The following is a 22,693-nucleotide window of genomic DNA, read 5'->3' on the forward strand; positions in this document are numbered from 1 at the left end:
TATATAAAGTTTAATAAATCTTTCCAGGGATAAAAGAAACACATAACTATTCAGACTCCATTTCACTGGCACAAAATTACACTTTGTATTAAAAGGAAATACATATTTACATAATGATAACATTCTTCATTGAAGTCCCTAATCATTTCATGATACATGCACTTCCCCCTGGAAACTTAAATTGAATGGTGACCCCCTTTTTATTTGTTTTGCTTATTTTTGTAGGAACACAAACTGTAATCAAGAAATGCAGAAAGCATCTCACACTCCTCCTTTACTTTATATCTAAAATAAATTTTGCCCTTACATATTATTCCATCTAAATCGTAAGTGCTTAATAATTTAAGTAGAAACGTATGACAAATGCATCAATATGCTGCAATATATGACATTTTAAAAAATGTACTTTGTTTTGGGGAAAGTGAAAATACGTGCATTCAAAAGAAAACCTCTTAAACACCCCACCCAATCAAAAATCCACCATCTTGTCTTTTGTGTGTGTTTGTGTGTGTGTGTGTGTGTGTGTAGTGTAGGTCACGGGTAAACACTTGGATGTAAAGGTTGGGGGCAGAGCACGTGTGAGTGTGTGTGTGTGTGTGTGTGTGTGTGTGTGTCTGGGTGCGATGTTTCAGGTCACAAGGAGGTGGTGCATGTCCTCGTGTGTTTGCTCCTGCAGGGCTCGACTGTGCGTGTGCGCGCGTGGAAAGCTGGAGTCCTTTCCGTGTCAATTATGCGAGGTCATGTGCCTGGAGAGGTGGTGGCGCTCCCTGAAGGACTCGTTGCAGATGGGGCACTTGAGTTTCTCCTCCCGTCTTCGCTTCACCAAGGGCTCCATGGCGTACTCCTTTTTGTGATGCGACCTCATGTGGTACACCAGGTCGGAGGTCATGCGGAAGGAGGCATTGCACTTGGCGCACCAGTTCTGCGCGGGCAGACACAGAGAGGTGAAGGAGGGCGGCAGCAGCGTGAGCGCCGAGGGCAGCTGCAACTGCAGGGGCCCCGCGGCCGCAGCCGCCGCGGCCGCCGCGGCGGCGGAGCTCTTGGGCCAGAAGGCGGTGGCGTAGAGAAAAGGGCTCTGTTTGGGCAGCCCGCCGCCGCCGCCGCCACCGCCGCTCGGCAGGGACCCGCAACCTCCGTTCAGGTCCGCAGCTCCTTGGAGCTTCACGGCCAGAGGATCGGAGGCGGCGGGGTACAGTCTGGTGGGGCCCACACCGTCTCCGGGGTGGCAGGGCTCGAGCGCGCTCAGCTTCTGGCCCAGCACCAGCGGGGACAGCTGAGAGAAGGAGCGCGCCGGTTGCGAGAAGGCGCTTTTGCGCTCGTCCGACGCGGCGCCCTGGCCGCCGCCCGCCCCGCCCGCGGCCCCAGCGCCTGCACCGCCCCCTGCGCCGTTGCCGCCCGCGCCCAGCTGCTGCACAGAGGTGAAGGCGCTGCCCCGCACCGGGCTGCCGCCCTCCAGCCGGCCGGGCAGCGCTCCCCCGGGCCGCGGGGCCAGCAGCTTCTCGGAGCCGGCCGGCGACGCGGCCACGGGCGTGGCGGAGCCGCCGCCGCCCGCGTCCTGCTCCTCGGCGGCCGTGCTCCCGCCGTCGGCGGCCGCCTCCTCCTGCACACCGGCCGCTCGGGCCGCCTTCTTCACCTCCACGAAGGCGCTGCGCTTCGCCTCGCCTGTCTCCGGGCTGGGCGGCGCGAAGAGGCGGCTGTTCTCTTCCAGGCCGAAGTAGCTGCCCGAGGCGCGGTACTGTTGGGGCGTGCACACCAGGTCCTCCTTGGAGGCGGGCGGGGGCCGCTCGGCGAAGCGGCCCCGGCCCCCCACCAGCCCGGCGCCGCCGCCGCCGCCCTCCGCCGCCTCCTCCGGGAATTTCCTCTTCCCTTTGCCCACGCCCGCGGCATTGCCGTCGGGACTCAGCTCCGCCTCCTGGTGGTCGCTGCCGCCGCTGAGGCTCCGCACTGGGGAGCAGCTGCTGGCTCCCCCGGAGTTCTCCAGCTCCCGCGCCAGGTTGTGAAAGTCCGTGGACGGCTTCGCGCTGCTGCCGCCGCCGCCGCCGCCACCAGCCGCAGGCGGGTTACCGCCCTCGGGGGAGGGGGCCGGGTAGTGGTGGACCGGGCCGGCTTTGCAGAACTTGGGGCTGGGACCCAAGGGTGTCTCCTGTGGCTGCGGCGGCTGCTGGTCCTTGCCGCCGCCGCCGCCCCCGTGATCCTTGGTGCCCACGCCGCTGCCTTGCTCCTCTCGGGGGCTCACATCAACGCTGTGAAGTCGCTTGGGGCAGCGGAAGCGCAGATGCGCCACATAGGGAAACTCAAACTGGAAACGTTGGCTGCATTCCAGGCATGTGTAAGGGGACGACCCTGCTTAGTGAGCAAACACCACATACACACAAGCGCGCGCACGCGCACACACACACACACACACACACACACACCACATGATTACTCAGCATCGTCTCTAGGCCAGTTTGCCATCACCCCCTTCACAAATCCACCTTCGCCTCTCAGGGCCTGAGTGACTGAGTATAGAGCATCGTGAAAGACCCGATCTAACTTCCCCTCCTGATTTGGGGGGAGTGCAGTCATTAAGCCAAGCGTGCCCCGAGCTATCCTCACCTAGCTGCCCCAGCTTCATTCCGGACTATATCTCAGAAGCTCTCTCTGAGGCACTCCAAGGGAGGAAAGGCGCGCCGAGGCGCCAGAGTGAGCCCCGCCGCTCCCTGCGTCGCTCCCCCGCTAGCTAAGGGCCCAGACGCAGGTCGAGAGCCAACCTACCATTCATTTTGCTGTGGGATCTAGAGGGGCAGAGCAAGAGTAACTCAGTCAGTTCTTTCCCGTACCAAACTAGTAACTCCTCATCTTTGGCAATCCTGCGGAGAGAGCGGTAAAACAGCTGTCCGTTTTTTATGTAGGCTTCAAGGTTCTGCTCTTCTTTATCTCTGGCTGATTGGACCAAACGCAGCCACATCAGACCTTCTGAGGAACCATTCGCCGCTGAGGTGTCTACCTACAGTTTAGAAAAAAGAAAGAATGCAAGAAGGAAGGGGATGAGGGAGGCAGACTCTTGTGAGAGAATGAAGCCACAGGAGCCAGGGCCATTTCCTCTGTTATTCTTTCCCAAAGAATTATCTGAGGTCAAACTTCCAAAAACTTGACCCGAGTTGACATCCATCCTCATGTTTGTAGCCGGCAGGCAAGATAACGTTCCTAGAAAGCTGCATCAATTATGTAGATTATTTAAGTCGTCATATATTGGTTGAACACCAAATTAGCAAATTTCTTCTTACAATTCAAATTAGTGTTAACCTCTTGAGAATTGATTGCTAAATTATCCCACGTTGCAAAAGTATGGGGAATTTTCTTTGTTTTAGAAGTAAAAAGCAGGCTTAGGCTTTAAAAATTATTCTGTGACATTCACTCATCTTCCTAATTTTGGCTTAATTAATAGTTCTTTGTAAAGAAAGAATAGGAAGTGAGAGGACTTTTCACACTCAAACATATGACTTTAATGATGTTTTATTGTCAAAACATTAACATTTTTATTTAAATACAAACTCTAGGCACTAGCTAGCTTAACCAGAAAGAGTAATATTCCAGGGAACAAGAGGCCTCTGGGATAGGAAGGCAAATGCACCGAATATTTATAATAAAAGTACTTACAGCAAGTACTTAGTATGCAAATAGCCTCAACCCTAGTGAAACCTCCCAAAATGTTAAGGAAGTGGTGTTCATCTCCAGGAAAGCCCAGAATTGAGGCACTGATTTAGACATATCTGGCATTCAAAATCAAATTTTGTCACTTATTTCGGAAAATCAGTTGACAATACTTTTGAGTTTAATTTTCCTTTTCTAATTTTTGGTGTGTAAAATAGAATGGCACGTATCCTTGCATTTTCTACATTCAGAACCTGTCTCAGCTTGTCATAAGAATGATTCTTAGTCCATTTTCAAGAGGATATTACCTTCATAACCCTACACAGCATCAGCCAAGACTTACCCGGAAGATATAAGGGACCGTTCTCTTGTCGGTGGACTTGAGAGCTATGAAAGCTATGCTGTCGTACAGGGAAGTATGGCTCAGGATGCAGGGACCGAATATAGCATTCTCAGGGATGTCGCAGGTGGTGTAAACGCTGGTAAAAATATCTGTCAGACATTGTTGGACAGCTTTGGCATCTCCATCCCAGATGCCTCTCTGGATGCCCGAATCCTCCATCACTGAAGACAGATACACAGGACAATTGAAGCGAGTTACATTACTCCTTTTGCCTCTATGAATCCAGGCAGAACGTTTTGACTACTAGACAGATTTTTCTTGAATTTGCCTGGTTTTTGCATCGCTCTTATTTCAAAAATAAAGCCAACGGCAGATTAAATCTGGCATGTTACAAAGATGCCAACGAAGAGTACTTTCTTTTCCTTTAAAAATTAAAAAAAAAAAATTGTGATGGGGGAGCTCAGAGCGGACTGATTGCTAGAGAGAAAGAAAAACTGGGCTAGGAAAGAGAAGATCGCTTTTTTCATTACCTTGGGGGAGGATGGGGCAGGATGGGGGGAGGGAGAAAGAAGGGGAGAACAATAGGATTTTTTACTAGCCTATAGACTTTCCAGACTGAGAGAAACTTCTAACCCTTGGGAAAAAGCTCCTCTCTTCTACTCTTAGGTATTGAACTGGGCGCCGGGGAGCTGATTTTATTCTATTTTTTCTTCCAAAGAGGGGAGCAGCATTAGCGAGCAGGCGGAGACAGCGGAGCATGGCGAATGGATTTCAAGTAGAGTGTCAGGGCCACTGATTCCATGTCAGCTAACCTTTCTCTGCAGCCTACAAGAGGGGACGTGTGTCTGCTCATTACCATAATCCAACACTGTCCCTCCGAGGGCTTTAATTAAAAGCAGCAAGCAGAGGTAATTATTTTTTTCTCGACAAGCTTATTTATGGATGAGGGTGAATCCCAGTTACCTTGTTATACAAGGGGGTGGATAGAGTCACATGTGCCTCATGAAGTGTGCAGGTATAAGGCAGGACTGAAGGGTCCCCGGTCTGAAATACCGCGTGTGTAATGATTGGTGAATGCTCTCTCCCCCAGATAGGACCTTCTCTGGGCAAGAGGGGGCAGCCCCGCTTGAGTAGACCTCGGTGGGCTCTCCAGCTGTTTAATCCGCAGCAATTCAGAAAGTGATGCCCCGATGGAGATTTCTCTATTATTAAGCTGTCATAAGGAGACATTTTCCTTTCTTTGCCACTGGACACCCCCCCCCCCACAAGACTTATCATTAAACAAACAAACAAAACAGATATTTAAATTTTAAAGTGGCTTTAAACTAACTGCGTTGTTTACTCTTTCTGACTGATTAAAAGATTCCTCCAAGTTGGTTTTTTTCCCTAATAACGTCTGCATAGGCAGTTATTTAAGCATATTTTGTACAATTTAAGTAGCAGGAAAGGGAAACCTAATTCTTTTCCTAAGAAGCTGTTCTTCATGGAATAATATTAGTCATGTCCATTTTTATCTTAATGTCTATTAACCAATTAATCTTGCAAATGTGATTACAAGGTAGTGCTTTTATTTTTTTTTTCTTTCCAGCTAACAGAGCATGAAACTTTGGTCAGCCTCTTTTCCGTTCACTCTGCTACATCCCCTAAATGTCAAGTATGGGCTGTATATGCCAGGCAGGAATAAGAGAAAATATCCATACAGTAGAAACTTACTTTATTATGCTACAGCATCTATCCCTGGGCATTTTACCCAACACAAGGTAGCCGTTCTGATTTCCAACTGCAGATTTAAATACATTTTAAAAAATCCCTCAGAATCTCTCAGAACCTCCTTTTCAACGGAATCCTATTCTCTCCTTTTCAATTACCTCAATTCAGCGTTTTATGCTCCAATTTTTCTCTTCCTTTTAAAAGTCTCTTTCACACAAGCGTTTCATTGTGCCGAGAGGTCGCCCCGTCACTTCGGGCAACAGCAGGGACCAATCATTAAAATGCAGTTCTACCTAACAATACGGTGAAAAGATCCTCGCTACGCCGCGCTAATAGGGGTTCGCGTCGCCGCGGCGGCCGCCACGAGCCTCGAGTCGGTCACAATACAGCTGGGCGAGAGCCTGGGCTCTGCCGCCCGCGCGCGGTCGCCTTTGCCACCTAACCTTTCACAGTTCTGCATCCTCCTCTAAGCCCGGGTTCTCAGACGCCCGGGGGGATCCTCCCAGAGCCCGCTGGGCTCGCCGAAAGCCGTCGCTGCCGCCGGCCGCTCGCCCTCCCCCGTAGGCAGGCATTGTCTGGCGGCCGCGCGCTCCCCAGTCGCTGGCTTCTTCGCCAAAGGGCTCTCCACCCCTCCTCCCTTTGTATAACCCTATTGGCAGTAGAGATCCCGTCAATAATTATCCCCCCCCCCCTTTCTGGATAATGAGAAGACGGAGGACAAAATTTTCCACTCTCCCCACCAAACCTGCCTTCCTCCCATCCTCCTCTCCCATCAATGCAAATAGACTTACCAGGAATAAGGTCAGGATCAAATCGCCCAAATAAGGCCACCTGGAACCGGGAGATGCAATCGAGTGTTTCTTTTGCCTACTGTATCAGTGTATGTCCATGTCAAGAGGTGTTGGTGTTGCTGTCTTGTAGGTTCTGCCTAAAGAGAGGAGAGAGAGAGACGGAGCGACGTGGAGAGAGAAATGAGGGGAGAGTGAGAGAGAGAGAGTTGTACAGATGGACCCGACGCAGTGACTGACTGGCACGCAGACACACACTTTTTGTTTGCTGCACATAATCTGCCCAATGACGCGTGACAGCCCACGTCCCCTCCCTTTAACTCTTTGCTGGTCTGGGCGCTCCCTACGGCGGCGCCGCCTGCCTGGAAATGTTCTCTCCGGCCAGCCCGCGCCCCGCAGCCCCGAGCGCTTTCCCCAAGTGGCAACGCCTCTCCGAGCGCGGCCCGGCCCGCCTCCTCCTAAAGCCTCGGCCCTCTGAGAGTGGTGGTGGTGATGGGGAGGGGAGGGATCAGTTTTGGGGTCGGAAAGGGAAGCACCGAAAGACCTGGAAAGGGCCTTTTCCCGTTTCGCTTGGCACCTGGAGAACCTCTGGCAGACAGCTGGCCACTCAGCGCGCGCACGGATCCCGCGCGCATAGCCTGAGCCTGAGTTCTGTGAAGGGAAAGGGGGCTGCGGTTTAGCCCCGAGGGATTCTCTGGCCCTCCAGCCGCGGCTGACACGAGCAGCTAGTTGCCTGGGGGTGATAAACCGGCGTCAGCTCTCTCCAGGAGCGCTCACACTACCAAGCCCTCACGAGCAAGATTCAGAAAGGGTGCACTTAGGTGAGAACTTGGCTCAGTGTTTCCTTGAACACGGAGATGGGTAAGAGGGATGGAGTAGGGACGCCACCAGACCTCCGAAAGGGATTTACAAGGGTCTTTTGGTCCCAGCACACACTCACCTGGGCGGGGGAAGGGGTGAGGAGGGGACTGGTGGGAAAAAACCCAGGTTACGGGACTCCAGCTTTTCCGGCTCTTCCGCCTTCAGCCTGGCGCGTTCTGCATAATCCCCAAGGGGGTCCCTTGCCGGGGAGGAAGGTAGTCTAAGACCCCCCGGGGGTGGGAAGGGTGAGTTAAAGTACAAATTATTACCGAGATGGGCTCCGGAGAGCTTTTCACGTCCAGCAGGTGGTGGAAGAGTGGATGGAGTGGCCGACGCCGTCTCGGGAGCCTCGTTTGTGCGCTAAGCCACTTAGAGGCGCTGGCTGGCCCCTTTAGCGCAGCAGCTGATGCTAATGACTTGAGGTCTTTAACAGCCTGCAAGTTGACTCCTTCAACAGCGGCCCGCAACACATCTTCGCTGGGGGATCTCGGGGTTCATTTTCGACATTTAACTCTCTGCTCCTAAGGGAAGAAAGACCTTTGAGTGGTATAGACAGTCCCACTCCTTCAGCCTCATCCACAACACCACTTACATTGAAGAGGGCAATCAGTTAGCTTTAGGATAGATCGGACGTGTAGCCGCTACAGTGGACAAAGCAGACCCACGACTTGAGGAGACAGCCTAGTTTTTAGCCAGTGTTTAAATCAGGTAAGTGGATTGGGGGTTGGCAAAGAGCAGCCTCAAAGGAAAAGGTGTGTGCAGTGTTACTCTGATGCTACTGTGGCTCAGAGACCTCCCTCCGGAACCCAGGCAACCAGGCACGGAGCGCCTTTCTTCGCTGGCACCTGCCATACAAGGAAGCTTGGAAAGGATTTTGCAGAGGAGGAAAAAAAAAAAAAATGTGCGAGGAATTTCCCACCGAATTCTCCTTTCTCTCTCTCTGCCTCCCTCCCTCCTTCTGTCTCTCTCTCTCCCTCCCCTTCTCTTTTCATCAGGCCCCCACGTAAGTTCTGAGTCCTTCTGATCAGACAGAGCCGTTGTCTAGGATTAAGCTGGGACTTGGAGAAAGAAGGGTTGCAAAATACCCATATACTAGGAAGTAAAGGAAGAATTCTCCCTTAAATTTTCAGGTTAGCTATTGAGTTTTCAAAGAAACCTTCTCAAACTACAGTTGTCTTTCATCTTAACATATCATTTCTCTTATGCACATGTGCACACTTTAAAATAGTTTGCTCAAGGGCAACTCATGTAATGACCAAAGCTTAATGCTGAGGGCTCTCACATGTCTCTATATAAGAATCTGCAAGGTATTTAGCCACCAATTGGCTTATAACTGGATACTCCATTCATGACTCCCCCCATCTCACTCACACACATGCATCCCCCCCATCATTTGTTTAAAGAAAGGGTGATGGGATTAGAAATGTCGAAAGAATTGCCTCAAACATCTGAAAAATAACTTGCAGTGTTGAAGAATTCACTTAAGTGAATTCAGAGAAGGAAAAAGAAAGGACAGGTGACACACAGGTGTAAACAACAGCAAATTAAGATACAGAAGTAGCCATAAGAGGGTTGTGGTCCCTTAGAAACTACAGCAAAGGCGTGTGTGTGGGCAGGGGGGAGGAGTGCTGTGTCTTCAAACCTAATTCCTAAACTGTAGAACAAAACACTCCTTAGGGCCTTCTTGTGCTTTTTGTTTGTTTGTTTGTTTTTGTTTTTAAAAGAGAATAGGAAGTTTGCCTTTCCCAGGAAAAGTCATCAGTCCATGCATAGACACTTTATAAAAATCCTCTTACATATTGTAAATTTAAAAGCATCCAGCCCAGAATATAAGCATTCTGGAAAACCTTAAAATCTAAACGGCAGGCACTTTTCTTTTCCCTGGCCTTTCCTTTCTTAAATATAAAGGGCACTTAGACTATGTCTCCTTTGAGGTACTGAAACCTAGACTCCAATTTGTATAAAATAACAGATGTTTCTGGTACTTAAATTGGGGGTGAGGGAGCTTGACTTTCCAAATCTCAAGCTAGAAAATAACTAAGATTCTATATATCAAAGAGGGGAGAGATGTATTGAGAATCTGGCCATCAGATGATATTTCCTCTTAGTTTCACTTACCTGCCCCCTAATTAGATTTCCGCTGCTGATTTTAGATATAAATCCCCAGATAAAAAAATTTCCTACATTTTATGAATCCAACCAACTCTTTGTCTTATGTATTAAATGATTCACACAACAACCACAAACCCACAAATACAGGTAAGAGTAAGTTTGAAATTCCTACTTTGAGGGTTTCCCAGTACTTTAAGTGATACACATTTCGCTAGGTGATATAAATGGTCTAAATGAAAATTGTTAATTGGAGGTTAATAAAATCTACAGATTACTTTTATTTTTTTTTAGAAATTTATGGGCTAAAATGGTGCATAAGCCACTTTGAAATCATTCTGCATTATTTCTTACTGGAATTCACTGGTACTAAATGAAGAGTTGAGGCATTTATTCAGCCTAAAACAATACTATAAAGATGCATCTCGGTCAATAGTATTATATAATTCACATGGAACAATGGGTTTATGCATATATTTGGAGCTCTCTTCCCTGGGATTTTATTTCCAATTAAATATTAGAGGGATGACTATGAAGAGTGAAGGTATTTTTGCCTTGCCCCACTTTAACAAGGCTTCTTGCAGTTATGGCAAAAAATACATGTGTAGACAACTGCAGTATTGTTTTAGAAGAGAAGGCTAGAGAGAGGTTGATGAATGATTCCCGAGGTGGTGCCTTTTATGACTTAAGTGAGAGGGTGGAGAAAGGGTAAGAAAGGAAATCTGATTCTTGAGAGCATTAGAATGGAAATGTCATTTCTCCTCCCAGGGTAGAGAAAGGGGGCCCCAAATATCTCAACTTCTGTAATAGGAAGCAGGTAAAGTCTCTACGAATAACTCACTCAGAAGGATTATTACTTTATAAGAATGAAAACACATTATTTTTCTTTCTCTATCACTTTCTAGGTCCTGGCTCATCCCCTTCTAATCGTATCACCAAAGCACTACACCAGCAAAGTCTCAGTCTAAAAAAATAAAATGTATATAATATTATATATATTTACACATTGGAAGACAAGAGGATGCCAAAGAAGCAGATAGATGGTGGAGACTTTTCCCTAAACTTATGAATTTCCTACAGGGAGGTCTCTGGAAGGGGCTATGAGGAGATTGGGGGAGGCAGAGAAAGGAACTTCATGGAGGGGTGTTGCATTGCCCTAGCCTCACCAAGGAGGGTAAGGAACTTTCTAAGGGATAACTTAGATGCGAGAAGAGGCAGACTTACTGAGCTGGATAATGGTTTACAGGGATGGGGAGGGGGCACTTTGTTTTTTATAAGTATTCATGGCAATTTCAGTATGGGTCCGTTCCTCACCAAGAGTTACAGTTGGTTCAATAGGTCATAAATGGTTTCCCAGGCTCATTCTTGGACAGCCAGAGACTCAAAGGATGGATAATTTTGTAGCCTGTGAGGAGGGACTCCAGGCTTCCAACTGCAGGGATCATTATTCCTGACTCACATTTTTCTCTTTTCAGCTTTTCCTCTTTCTCAATAAATGGTAACTGTTCTTCATCCTGCTGCTACTAAAGTTATCATCATTATAGTTATAACCTACATTTCTCAAGTTTAAAACCTTCTCTCTGAGGGATCTCAAGTTCCACTTGCCCTTCCTTTTGTTGGAGTTCAGCTTCAAGCTGAATAGCCTTTGAGAGCTTTGTGTAATTCATTTTCTCTCCTGGATCTAAGTTGTAGTCAGCTGGCTTAATGGCTTCTGAGAATGACTTCCAGCAGGGTAAGCAAACTGTGGTAATACTGAAGGCAACTACTACAGATCTGAAACCAATGTCTCATGCTCACCTATGTGTATGTAACCTGTGAACCAGATCTAATATGCAGCATCCTGACCCCCTGGATTCTCCCAGATTTTATACCCCTCCCCAGATGAATATCTAGAGGTCTAGCAAGGAATTTTCTGTCAAATCTTCAGGTTACAAAGTCCTTCCCAGAATCATACACACAGCCCTTGAACGTATCTTAGTAGGAGGAGTAGGGTAGGAGGAAGGAAATGTAGACAGGGCATAATCAGCCCCTCTGAGCCGCCTCACTCTCTGGGCCAGGCCTTCCAGGCAGACAGGGGACCAAGGGGGTGTCTAGCAGTCTCAAATTGGAGGGAACATCAGATTTTGAGAAGACTGACTCTAGGCCTTAGGAATGTCACCAAGTTGAGAGGCTCTACATCAAATTTCTTTACACAGCCAGGAGAAGGGACATTATCCCAACACTCAGTGGTACCTGAGTTCCACCTCTTTTCCTCTTTATTTTAGGCTGTGTGCAATTCCTGAGTTAAAAGAGAGGTGCTTATTGAAACAGTGGGTTCATACTAGGCAGATTCGACTCCCTGGAACCTGGTCGAAGCTAGCCCTCGAAAGTATGGACTTAGATTGTAAATTGGGCTGCTGGGGGAATGAGCAGCATTCCCTCCTGGGAAGGGGGCCTACTCAGAATGCACACATGCCCGGGACTTTCTAGCTCAGAATCTGTCCATGGCATACTTTCCTGAAGCCTGAGGACAGAGACATCTGATTTTCTCTAAGGAAAAGAGAGGCAAAAAAGAAAAGGAATGAAAAGGCTCGGAGGAGTAGATATCAATCAGTGACCACAACAGTGATGATTCACATTTCTTTGTTAGAGCCTTGGAAATAGTTTCATTTTTTTCCACAAACTATGTTCTCATACCCAAACTGCTTCCTGGTCATCTTGCACATTGGATTGAGTGAAAATTATCTTTTACGATTTCAATTCAAATTAACTGCAGGTATTCCATGATTTAATCCAGGGGTATTGATCTAGCATCAATGGGGGAATGTCTCCCCAAATATTATATGGAAGGCCTATAGCTTTTAACAGATTTGCATAAGCACTAAAAAACTACCAGAGTAGGTTTTCTTCAATTCTAATACTTGGAGAAGTGGTCTCTTAAGGAATTCAAAGATCAGCTTGTCACAAGCAACAGTAATAGCAACACTACTATAAACAATATTGTATATACATTACAAAGTGGCAAAAATAATAGGCAGGGGGATTGAAACTTATATTTGTTCTCTTGTACCTACTTATTGGAAAGCCAAATCCCACATTGATTTGCTAGTCTTCTGGTGATGTAATATAAAGGTAACTAAGATATAATTAATAATGTCTTCTAAAGTTTTAAAGAAAATCCATATTTTAAAAATAAATAATATCCAGAATTGTCAAACAAATCATTCACAAAATCCTAAGAAGAATAAACATATTGACTTTAAAGACCTGAATGTTCAGTTTCCTGAAGGCCTAGAATTCAATTTAGGTTTGAACAATTTTATACCTGATCAGACATGGTTTTGTGTGTGTGTGTGTGTGTGTGTGTGTGCGTGTGTGTGTGTATTACAGAGAGATATTTTTCTTGGCTGCATGTCTACAAAGCAGTCATTTCTCCTTGTTGCATGTTTTCATGTAAGATGGTTTTGAGAAAATGTGTGAAGTCATATAGTAGAGTAATTGGTCTTGGAGAAGCAAAACAATAGAGTTCTAAAGAATATATTTTATACATATGATTTTAGTAACAAGTACCTTGTGTATGTGATCAGATGCCTCATAGCATTATCTACATGCTAGAGTCAGTTTACCTGAGGCACTAGGAAGTCAACGTTTCCAGGGATCCTCTGAACTTGGGAAAATGTCCTGGGGAAAGTCAATGCTCTGAGAGTGTGGCCGGTTCCATTTCTTACCTGGGGGGACTGAATTAGTTCTTCTATCCCTAAAGTCACTGACAGCTGAGTTTGGGCCTCAGAGCAAGGCAGGGAAGTGCTTGCTAGTCGCAGACCATTCCTGATGTCTGGATCTCCTGAGTCTATGTCTCAGTAGAGCTAAGAGTACAGAGAAGGCCAAATGACAGAGATGGGCTTAGATGTGGGCTAAGGAGGTCTCCCTGCGAGAGACCCAGGGAGGGCATTACCCGGACAGTATCACAAAGGGCAGACAACACTCCCACTACATTTGGGATGAGTCACCAAGGAGTGACACTGGACAGGACCTGGGCGGAACCAAACAAGCCTTCAGCGGAGGGTTACTCTTTTAGAAGCAGCGCTAGCAAACCAGGAACGTGGGGCAAGAAGAAGCCACGCAGCGCTCTCAGCGCGCGACAGACACGCCCTGGACTAAGCTGGGAGCAAGTGGAGTTAAGCCTCCTCTCCTCCAAGTTTTCCGTGGTCTCCAACCTCCTACCGCCCCCGCGGAATTAGTGCCAACTCTGGCCTCCTGCTAAGCGACTGCTTTCCGTGTGGAAAGGCTTCCCGAGCGCTGGGCTTTCGCATACACCAGCTCCCTCCCTCCACCTCCCCCCGCCCAGCCCCCTGCGCGGTCCTCGGCCGCCGCCCCCCTCCCCCGCCCCCCTTTCCCAGGGCACGGGGTCTGTGTTCTTATGTCTCACTAGCTGGGCTGCCAGTGACCTCTCCCAGCCTTGGATTTCCTCCTCAGGCAGGCTAAAGCTGGCAAGAGCTGCCTCCCGGGTTGCGGTAAGGACTCGGTGGGGGAACGAGGGCGAGCGCTCTTTTGAAAGCCAGTTGCTGAGCAGAGAGATGGTAAGGGATTACTTCCAAGAGCCGGGGTTAGTTTCATTTCAGCCTTGGCCATCCCAGAGAGGTCTCAATGCCTTCATTAAGGAACATTCTCAGACGTTTAGAGAACTGACCCAAGCACGACCAACAACTCAGGTTTAGGCCGCAACTCCATCAGGGCAGCTACCTGTGTTCGAATCCCGGCCCGTGACGCTTGGCAGGTAATTTAACCTGTCCGTGCTTCAGGCCTTCCTCTGTGAACCGAGGGTAATCAAGGCAACTCCTTTCATGAAGTTACCGTGAGGGCCGAGTTGGTATTTAGCAAGCGCAGAGAACACTGCCTGACACACAGTAAATACCGATTTCAGTGCTGGCTACTGTTACTGTTAGTAACACCGCCTCAGCTTCCTTTTCAGAAATCGTATTGTGCACTCGCCTTCAAAGCCACTCAGTGAAGGCTCAGGATTTCTCGATGCTTCTAGGAACACCGGAGGGAGGTACTGGAGGATAAAATAAGCAGGCGGGAGGAATGTGTCCAGGTGTTCAGGAATCCCTTCTACGGCCACAGGAAGGGCCCGAACAGACTTTACGGAAGAGCGAGCAGTTTTCGGCCGGGAGGCTGGGAGATTGGACTTCTTCCATCCCTCATCCCGGCCGTGAGTCCTTTCTTTAGACCTGGCAGCGGCGCAAGTTAGAAACGCGGGGAAGTCCGGGCACTACGACCCGGTGGGGTGAGAAGCCTGTGAACGCATCGCTGATTGGCTCAAGTGCCGCGGCCAGAAACCTGAAGCCTGGGCCGCCCGCTCCCGCCAGGGCTCAGGGCCTCGGAGCGGCGCGGCCCTTCTTCTCCCTCCAAAGGCCGGGGCTCAGCTGCGGGGCTCGGGAGCAGGCGGGCCCGGAGGCAGGGTGGGCATCCCTCGACCTCCCCTGCACACCCTAGCCTGGGGAGCGCTGCGGGCCCGGGCGTTGCCGCCGGGGCCTCAGCCTCGCGGCCCCGCCCCGGCCCCGCCCCAGACGCCCGCACGCGGTCTGCGCGGGGCCTTGTGGGCCGCACGGCCGACGGAGCCCAGTCTCTGGGGCGGCGCTGCCGGGCAGAGCCTTCTCCCCGGGCCCCGCCGGCTCCGCGCAGCCGCAGCCCTGAGCAGGCGCGGTCCGTTTGCCCCCGGCCTACAGTCTCACGCTCTGCGAAACCTCTTGCCCGGGCAGGGACAGGCAACAGAGGTCAGTGTGGGCTCTTTCTTCTGAAGGGCCCTGGAACCAGTGGTTAAGAGGTCAGAGTTTGGGATCCTGAACGCTTACGTTTGAACCCCAGGTCTGCAGTCTACTAGCTGTGTGTCTTTGAGCAAATCACCTAATCTCTCTGAGCTTTAGTTTCCTTATTTGGAGAAGAGCAAAAACACCATTTGTCTCATAGGGTGGCTATGAATATTGTAAAAGCAAGCCTGGGTTCAGAACCCAGCTGGACCACTTGCTTGGGTTAACTTCTCTGTTCTTCTATTTCCTGTGAAGGAAGGGGATCTGTGAGCTAGCGTTAATAATACTTAACTCAAAGGGTCATAAGAATTAAATGCAATAAGCCTATGGGAGCATTTAGTCTAGCACATAGTAAGAGCCTAAACAGTTAATTAAAGCACCTCAGTGTCTGCTACTTTGAAATGCTGAGTAAACATAATTTTAAAATCTTAGCTCTCCTAATCTTTTTATCCTCTTCAGAGAGAAGCAAAATGCAAAGGTGCATGTTGCTGTGTGGGTGATGGTGCACACAGAATTGGGAAGAAGCAGCTTGTGGCAGTAAGGTAGGTGACACTTCTGAAAGCCACATGCCTTTCCTTCTTGGCCTTTCCTCTTCAGATTCTAGGGTCAAGGTAAAAGAATAGGAAAGGCAGGGAAAAGGAACTTAGAACATGGAAGATGCTCAACAAATGTTTCTTGAGTAAAAAAACGGCATTTCAGATATTCATGAGACAAGGAGTCTGTCTGAAATGGAATGGAGGACCCAGAATTGGGGTTGTCTTCCATCTCTCTGCACCTGGCTGCCCATAGCCATGTTACGAGCATTTCTGTGTGACATTATGTCTTGGTTTCTGGGAGGGGAAGACACAGGGGTGAATTATCTTGGGGTGAATTAGGCCTTTAGTGGAGGGTTGGGATCTGTATATTCCCCAAAGCTTGAAAATTCAATTAAGAGTCCAGGAGCTCACATTCACAGACATCCCTTAATCATCCTTAGAGCTCAGAGCCTTTCAAAGAAGGGGAGCATACGTGCATCACCATATGCCTCATCACTGCCCCACTCCTTCAACACCAGTGTCTTCTGATTTTTCAGATGGCAGCACTAACATGCTTTTTTGTTTTCCATGGATAATAGGATAATGGAGGATGATGTTTTACCAGGAACTAACGGGACATTGGGGGAAACATGGCCCCAAACAGCATTCAAGACCATACCCTTCTGCTTTATTCCTGAGGGCAGAGAATACTGATGCAGCAACAGCAATCTAAGGTATTTTATAAACTTCTGGCTCTTCTGCTCTCCTCTCAGACCCTGACTAAAACCGTGTTAGCAGAAAGGAGAATGAAATGAAATAAAACCAAGTCCTCAGTGTTTCAACACCCGCTGCCTCCCCCCCCTGGCCCCCCCACCCAGGGCAAAGGCAACAACTGGTGAGAAGGAGCTGCAACTTGGAAAAGATTTATTTTTCCTGGCCATAAATCTCATCCCCTTGTTCCTCTGCCCAACGAAGCATGATAAAGTCCTTTTCCATAAAGTATTCAGTATTAGAGCCACAAAGCTCCCCCAATCAGTAGCCATCTGCTTCTACCATAACTGCTGCTCCTGAAGCAGGGAAAGCAGAGCAGAGAAAGGGCACCACTGTTAGGCTGCTGGACAAATGAGGAGACTGAATAGCTTTGGTTTTCCTTGTGTATCTGTATCTATAGAGACAGGAGAAGAAAGGCCGCATTATATTGATACAACAATTGTAAAACAAAACACGGAAGAGGCATCTAAAGGGCAATATCGCATGCATCAGGGGTCTCCAGATAAAAGGGGAACTAACAGATTTATAGAAACCTTTAATTGGTTTTCAATTGGAAGCTAAAGAGGCTGGGGCGAAGCTGTGAAGAGTGGCAGAGTGAGTGCTCTCCTTCAGCCGTCTGGGAGGCGTGATTGATTTCGCGGAGGGCGAAAAGAAGAATCTGGAACCCGCCTGGCGCCTCAGCATGGGCAGGGAACAACTCCACGAGCTTTCCTCTTGGGCCAGGGAGTTACTGATTTGATCATAATAGCAGAATCTCTCAATCGCTCTCTCTGTCTCCCTCTCTTCCTTTTTCCCTTCCTCCCACCCTCCTTCAGACTAGTAGGCAAGTGGAGAGGGAAGGAAAGGGTGCAAAAGTAAATATAACTTTATATTCCCGGAAGAAATAGACCCCAGCTTAAAGACACCAAGCTTTAAACCTGTTCATCCGCTAGAAGGGAGGCCTCTTTGGAAGAAACAGGAGTCCCGCCCTCACCCTACCCCAGCCCTCTCCTCTCTCCTTTTCTAGACCCAAACAGGAAAAGCTAAAAATCACTGGAGACTCTCCACTGAATAAGGGAGAAGTCTTTGCTTGCGGCCACTGGGTTTTTCTCAGAGCGGATCTCTCCACTCTGCAGGCACCGCGCGCTTTTACTTAACCCCTTTCTGCCCGGCCGGCGGCAGCCCCCATCAGCCTCTGCGGACAGCGCCCACCCACACAGCAGCCCCAGACGTCCGTCAGTCGGCTCCTAAGGCTAATTTATTGGCCCGACCCTCCATTATCTTTTTCGGTTTCCTAATTAATCAGAGATAAAAGGCAATGGTGCAAATTACGATTATGAGGGAACTGGTAGACGGTTTTGAATAAAATGGAGAAGGGGAACATGATTGATTGAACTGCAGGAGAGTGGATAGTGAAATCTCAAGTGCGAGGAACAGGCCTCAGAGGGTGAAACCCTGACCCCTCCGTCTTGCGAGCTGACCCCTCTGCCTGCCCTAACGCCGTCGCAACGGGACAGCCCCAAATGAGGTCACTTGTGTCCGAAGCCTTCGGAGGAAAGAGAACTGGGTTTCCTCTCGGGGGTCCAACCTCACTAGGCGCCTGCCGCCTACCTAACTCTACCCCACCCCTCTCACCCCCCAACACACACACACACACACACACTCCGCAGCCGCCCCTGCGGAATTTCAGGACTCCTGGCCGGCGATCCCACTCCACAGCCGGAGCGCCTTTTGACTGAAATGCACCCCATTATTGCGACACTGCGCCGCGTCTCAAGTCTCTCACGGTTTTCCTTCTCTTTGAATATTCCTCTAGCGAGGCTAACTCTTCGTGAAATTGCAGGAAAACAAGTCTAGTAGGTCAGAGATTGCATTTGCTCGTGTAAGGGATTAATAGAGCCCCTGTCTGAGGCTGCTTTCCAGAATTACGTTCGGGATTAAAAGGCAGACACGGCACGGCACACATTTTGCATTCTCTGGTGGTTGTGATTAATGTTTCCGAGGGGATTTGTACTGGGAGCTTACGGAACGTGCTCTCGGGGGTCTAATGCCCGACGACCGAGAGCAGGGACGAGCGGAGGGTCTGTGGGCACGCGCCAGAGCACTGGGGGATTAGAGGGGACATCAGATGGGCGCGTGACGCCAGGCGCCGTGGCCTTTTAGCGCCTTCCTCCCTCCACCCCATCCCAGCACAACTGCTACGGAGGACCGCAGTGAGGACTGTCCGGGGAGGCGGACTTTAGGTCTTATAGGGGTCTGTGTAAGGGATAATGCCCTCGAAGTGTCCTGACTCTGGGATGGGAGAAGGGTGCTCAGTACCAGGCCGCTGAACTTCATACATCCCTCCAGTAAAGGGAATTCCTAGCTCCGCGTTCCGGGGAAGCGCTGCTCCCAAACGCAGCCCCCTCCCCCCCAGTGAAAGAGTCGCCGGGCCCAGGCCAGGAAGAGAGTAACCTCAGTCCCACGAGCCACCACTCTCAGAGCTGCTTTCGGGGGAACCCGGGAGGCACCCGTGGAGACGAGCCAGAGCCTAGGCACGAAATACATCCCCCTTCCCACCGCCCCAGCGGGCGGACAAACCCTGACCGCGCGGTTGGAGGGACGAGGGAAGGAGAAGAAAGGTCCAGGATGCAAGGGGGCAGGCCGAGAGAAAGAAGGGAAACTGGCAAGCAAGAGAAAAAGAGAGGCAAATAGCAAGCGAGAGAGAAGAGCAGAGGGAGGAGAGCGGAGAAAATGGGGAAGGGGGTGGTCGCAGCTGGTGGGCATTACCGCTCTCCGGCAGGAGGGGGCACCTTTCCGGCCCGGACAGCCTTCCACTGCGCTGGGGCGGGATGCCCAGGCGGAGCCCGCCCTCGGGCCCGGTCTCCGGGGTGCTGGGCGCCCCCTCCTGGCGGCTGGGCGGCGCTCCCGGCGGTCCAGCGGGTGCTCGGATCCCGCGCCTGCTCGGCCCCCGGCGCCGGGGACGTGGAGGTGGTGCCGGGAGGAAGGTCGGGAGACGGTGGCGGGTGTGAGGGTGCTGAGGCGGCGGGCAGGCTCCCCTTCCCCGCACCCTCCCCCGCGCTCTCCTCACCTGGGGCCTGCAGGACTCCTTCCCCGCGGGCGCGGCTCCTGCGCGCCCCTCAGCGGCCCGGCTCCCGCACCATTCCGAGCTGGCGGAGCATCCCGCCCTCCTCGCCGAGCGGTCGAGGTCTCAGCCGCAGCAGCTGGGAGGGAGGGAGCGACCGCCGGCTGCTGCCGGGCGGCGTCTAGGGGCCGCGAGCCGAGCGCGAGGAGCCGCCATCTGGAGCCTCGGCAGCGGGCGGAGGTGCGGGTGCACGGGAAGGGGCCTGGCGGCTCGGCCCGAGGCGCGCAAGGGGCCAGGGTCCGAGCGTGGGAGCGGATGCCTGGGGCTGTGGTGGGAAAGTGTGCGTGAGGCGGTATGGCCCCTGGGGAGGAGGCAGAAGTCTGCCCCTTTCAAGCGCCCGGAATTCCGGGGCAGTACTGACCGGCAGGTCTAACAGGAAGAGCGGGGGACCCGCGTGGCAGTCCATCCTCCTACCAGCTATTTCGCCTTGGCGGGTGGAGAGCTGTGTGTGTGTGTGCGGGCCGGGGTGGGGGAACCAAAACACTCCTCGACGCGCACATACCCGCTGTCCATCAGAAGTGGTTTTCTCATTTCCCTTCCCTCCCACCTTGTCCATCCCACTCCAGGAAACAGTCCTCTCCACACGGCATGGATTTTTGGACACCTCCACGTTACTTCAGACAACTACTTAAGCCGGAAAGTGGAACAGACACTGACAGGATATCACCCCTGGGGATAAATACCATCTAGTTTCCGGTGGACAGTAGAAAAGGAAGGGGGTGGGGTGAGGGGAGCTCATCCTTGTACTTTTAGCGTAGGGAAGGAGAGGATAGGGTGTGTCTTTTCTCCCCTCTCCTTTTTTCATTTCAGACCCTCCAATGTTTTTATATCTTTAACTTAAAAAAAAAATTCCCCTTTCCTAAATTTAGATGGTGGCGGGGAGCAAACTCATGGAAGGGGAAAGGTGATGAGTGTGGGAGAGAGCCGAGGGAGCCGGTCAAACGGACTGAAGCTCTCCAGGGTCAGATGGACTCAAGCTCTCCAGTTTCGGGGCTATCTCTGAGGGAGATGCCCTCAGCCATAGGTTTTAGCTCAGTGTAGGGGGAACTGATTGGGTGTATGGGTGGTGGCGGGAAGTCTGGATTAAAAGAAAAAGTATACCCACTCCCACCTCAAGGCATTAAAAGACCCCCCCACCCCCGCCCCAGCTGTCTCCTGTCCGGCAGAATGGCATTATGTAAAAGATCTGGCATGTCACCCAGTGGCACATCTGGTAGGTGTAGATGACATTCATTAGCACAGGGCTTCTACTCTGCAGCATGCCAAAGCCCTGACAGAGATGCCCGCTGCCAATCATTCATTCGCTGCCAATCCCAGAGCGGGGACGGGCGGGATGGCTCCCTTCCACCCTGGCACCAGGACTGGAGCAAACAATGTGTTGAGATTCGAAAGCAAAGCGGAGCTGAGGATGCGCGGCACCTAACAGATGTATCCCGTGAGGAGATAACGGTGCAAAAAGTCATTTAGCAAGAAAGCGTATGCAGGATCTCAGGAGGGAGGCATGGGCAGGGGTCTGCCTGCCTAGGGATGAGCTCAGGGAGGGGCAGGGGAACCCCTTCAAAACCTCAAAGTTGAAGTTGCTCCTCTAAAAACACAAAGATCTACCCCCTACCACCTTAACTGTAAGACCTCTTTCTCTCTCTCTCTCTCTTTCTCTCCCCACCCCTGCCCCACCCCATGTGTACCTCTGTTTATCTAACCAGCTCTGAAAATATGAACTTCTCTGTTCTCCTCAAGGCTTTCTGATAACTGATATAAAGAGCACCTTCCCGTTTTTAATGTTGCACAGTCCTCTTTGCCTTGTAATTTGAGGAGGGAGGGAGGCTGTCAGGCTATCTTTACTGCATTTGAAACGGTAAAGTGTGTTTGGGGGACTAAAGTGTTGCATATATTAACAACACGAATGAAAAAAAAGTAAAAGTCTTATTTCAATTCCTAGCCTTTCACAGGGGATAGAGACGAACAAGGGAAAGCAAGGGAATTTTTAAAACAGCAAAGGATGGATAAAGATAAAATCTAGGATAGAAGTTGCCCCTGAGGTTGTTCTTTTTCTTAGGCTGGGTTGTGGTTATCTAGGTGGTCAGTGTATTGTTTTTCTTTATGTCATGCACATATTTTATAAAGATTCTTTTTGTCCATGCAATATTTAATAAAACAACAACAAAACTCAGAGGTTTAAGGGCTTGTGGAACTCAGTGTTTAACTTGAGTATATTCTTTATTGAATACATACATATATATATATATAATGTGTAAAATTATAATACTCTTTTTAGTATAAATATACTATGAAAAATTTTGGTTATTCTTATACTGGCTCATGGTCACAAGATGACTGCTATAATTCCAGGCATCACACCATTGTTTTAAGCATGAAGAAAGGAACAGGGCAAAGAAGAGTAGTTCTTTCCATTTATGTGAAGGAAATACATTCACTTTTTATTAGCCAGATTTGGGTCACCTGGCCACAGATACCTGCAGAGAAGTCTGGGAGAACTGACCTTTAAAATGTAAAAAGATAGGGATAAGGTTATTGGAAATAGTGGTCGAGTTGCAACCAAGGGTGTCTGGCAAAAAAACTCAAGGCAAAGAAGACAATGCTAGCAGCAGACAAGAGTAGATTATCAAGTTTTATCATATTGTTTTAAATAAGAGTCTTTTCTTTTCACTATAGTCATTAAAACTTATCAGTCAGGGATACTGTACTTGAATTTTGCAATTTCTTTGTAAATTTCATCAAATTCTATTTCAAAATAAGGGCTCAAGCTTAATCAATATGAGACAGCAGACAAAATCTGACATATCTAAATAAAATTAGTTTTTTTGGAAGAAAAGTATAAATAAAACTTGCTTACAAATCTAAATGAAACAAGGAAAATGGCTCTTGTTAGAAGGACTAGAGTTTTGATCCCAACACTGTGCCTCACTAGATGTGTGACTTTGGGTATTTTACCTGTTTAAGTCTATGTCCTTATCTGTAAATGGGTTAATAATGTTAATAATGCCTTTCAGGTTTACAGTGAGACTTAGAAATAATGAAACGTTTTTAAATGTAGTAATTGTTAGGGA

At 49.6% G+C, this 22,693-nt stretch overlaps 1 protein-coding gene across 2 annotated transcripts; it reads right to left on the minus strand.

The window, feature by feature from the left end:
* Nucleotides 1-264: 264 nt before the first annotated feature.
* PRDM8 (PR/SET domain 8) lies at nucleotides 265-7,809 on the minus strand. 2 transcript variants are annotated; one of them, XM_059924009.1, is made up of 5 exons: nucleotides 7,608-7,809; nucleotides 6,481-6,617; nucleotides 3,980-4,200; nucleotides 2,758-2,989; nucleotides 265-2,343 (listed from the first exon to the last, which is right to left on the minus strand). In XM_059924009.1, exons 3-5 carry the CDS (start codon nucleotides 4,196-4,198, stop codon nucleotides 725-727), a joined length of 2,070 nt encoding a protein of 689 aa, XP_059779992.1. In that variant the 5' UTR covers nucleotides 4,199-4,200; nucleotides 6,481-6,617; nucleotides 7,608-7,809; the 3' UTR covers nucleotides 265-724. The 2 variants fall into 2 exon arrangements, with proteins under 2 accessions (XP_059779992.1, XP_059779991.1); XM_059924008.1 differs by having other exon boundaries at nucleotides 265-2,346.
* Nucleotides 7,810-22,693: the final 14,884 nt, after the last annotated feature.

The sequence above is a fragment of the Balaenoptera ricei genome, chromosome 5 (genome assembly GCF_028023285.1).
Source record: "Balaenoptera ricei isolate mBalRic1 chromosome 5, mBalRic1.hap2, whole genome shotgun sequence".
In the NCBI taxonomy this organism is placed as follows: Eukaryota; Metazoa; Chordata; class Mammalia; order Artiodactyla; family Balaenopteridae; genus Balaenoptera; species Balaenoptera ricei.

Excerpts from the sequence above, each read along its gene's own strand:
- PRDM8 (XM_059924008.1), bottom strand. The coding sequence starts at position 4,198 with ATGGAGGATTCGGGCATCCAGAGAGGCATCTGGGATGGAGATGCCAAA. Across the intron at positions 2,990-3,979 it reads CGGTCCCTTATATCTTCCGG|GTAGACACCTCAGCGGCGAA; the intron begins GTAAGTCTTGGC and ends TCTAAACTGTAG. Across the intron at positions 2,347-2,757 it reads ATCCCACAGCAAAATGAATG|CAGGGTCGTCCCCTTACACA; the intron begins GTAGGTTGGCTC and ends TTGCTCACTAAG.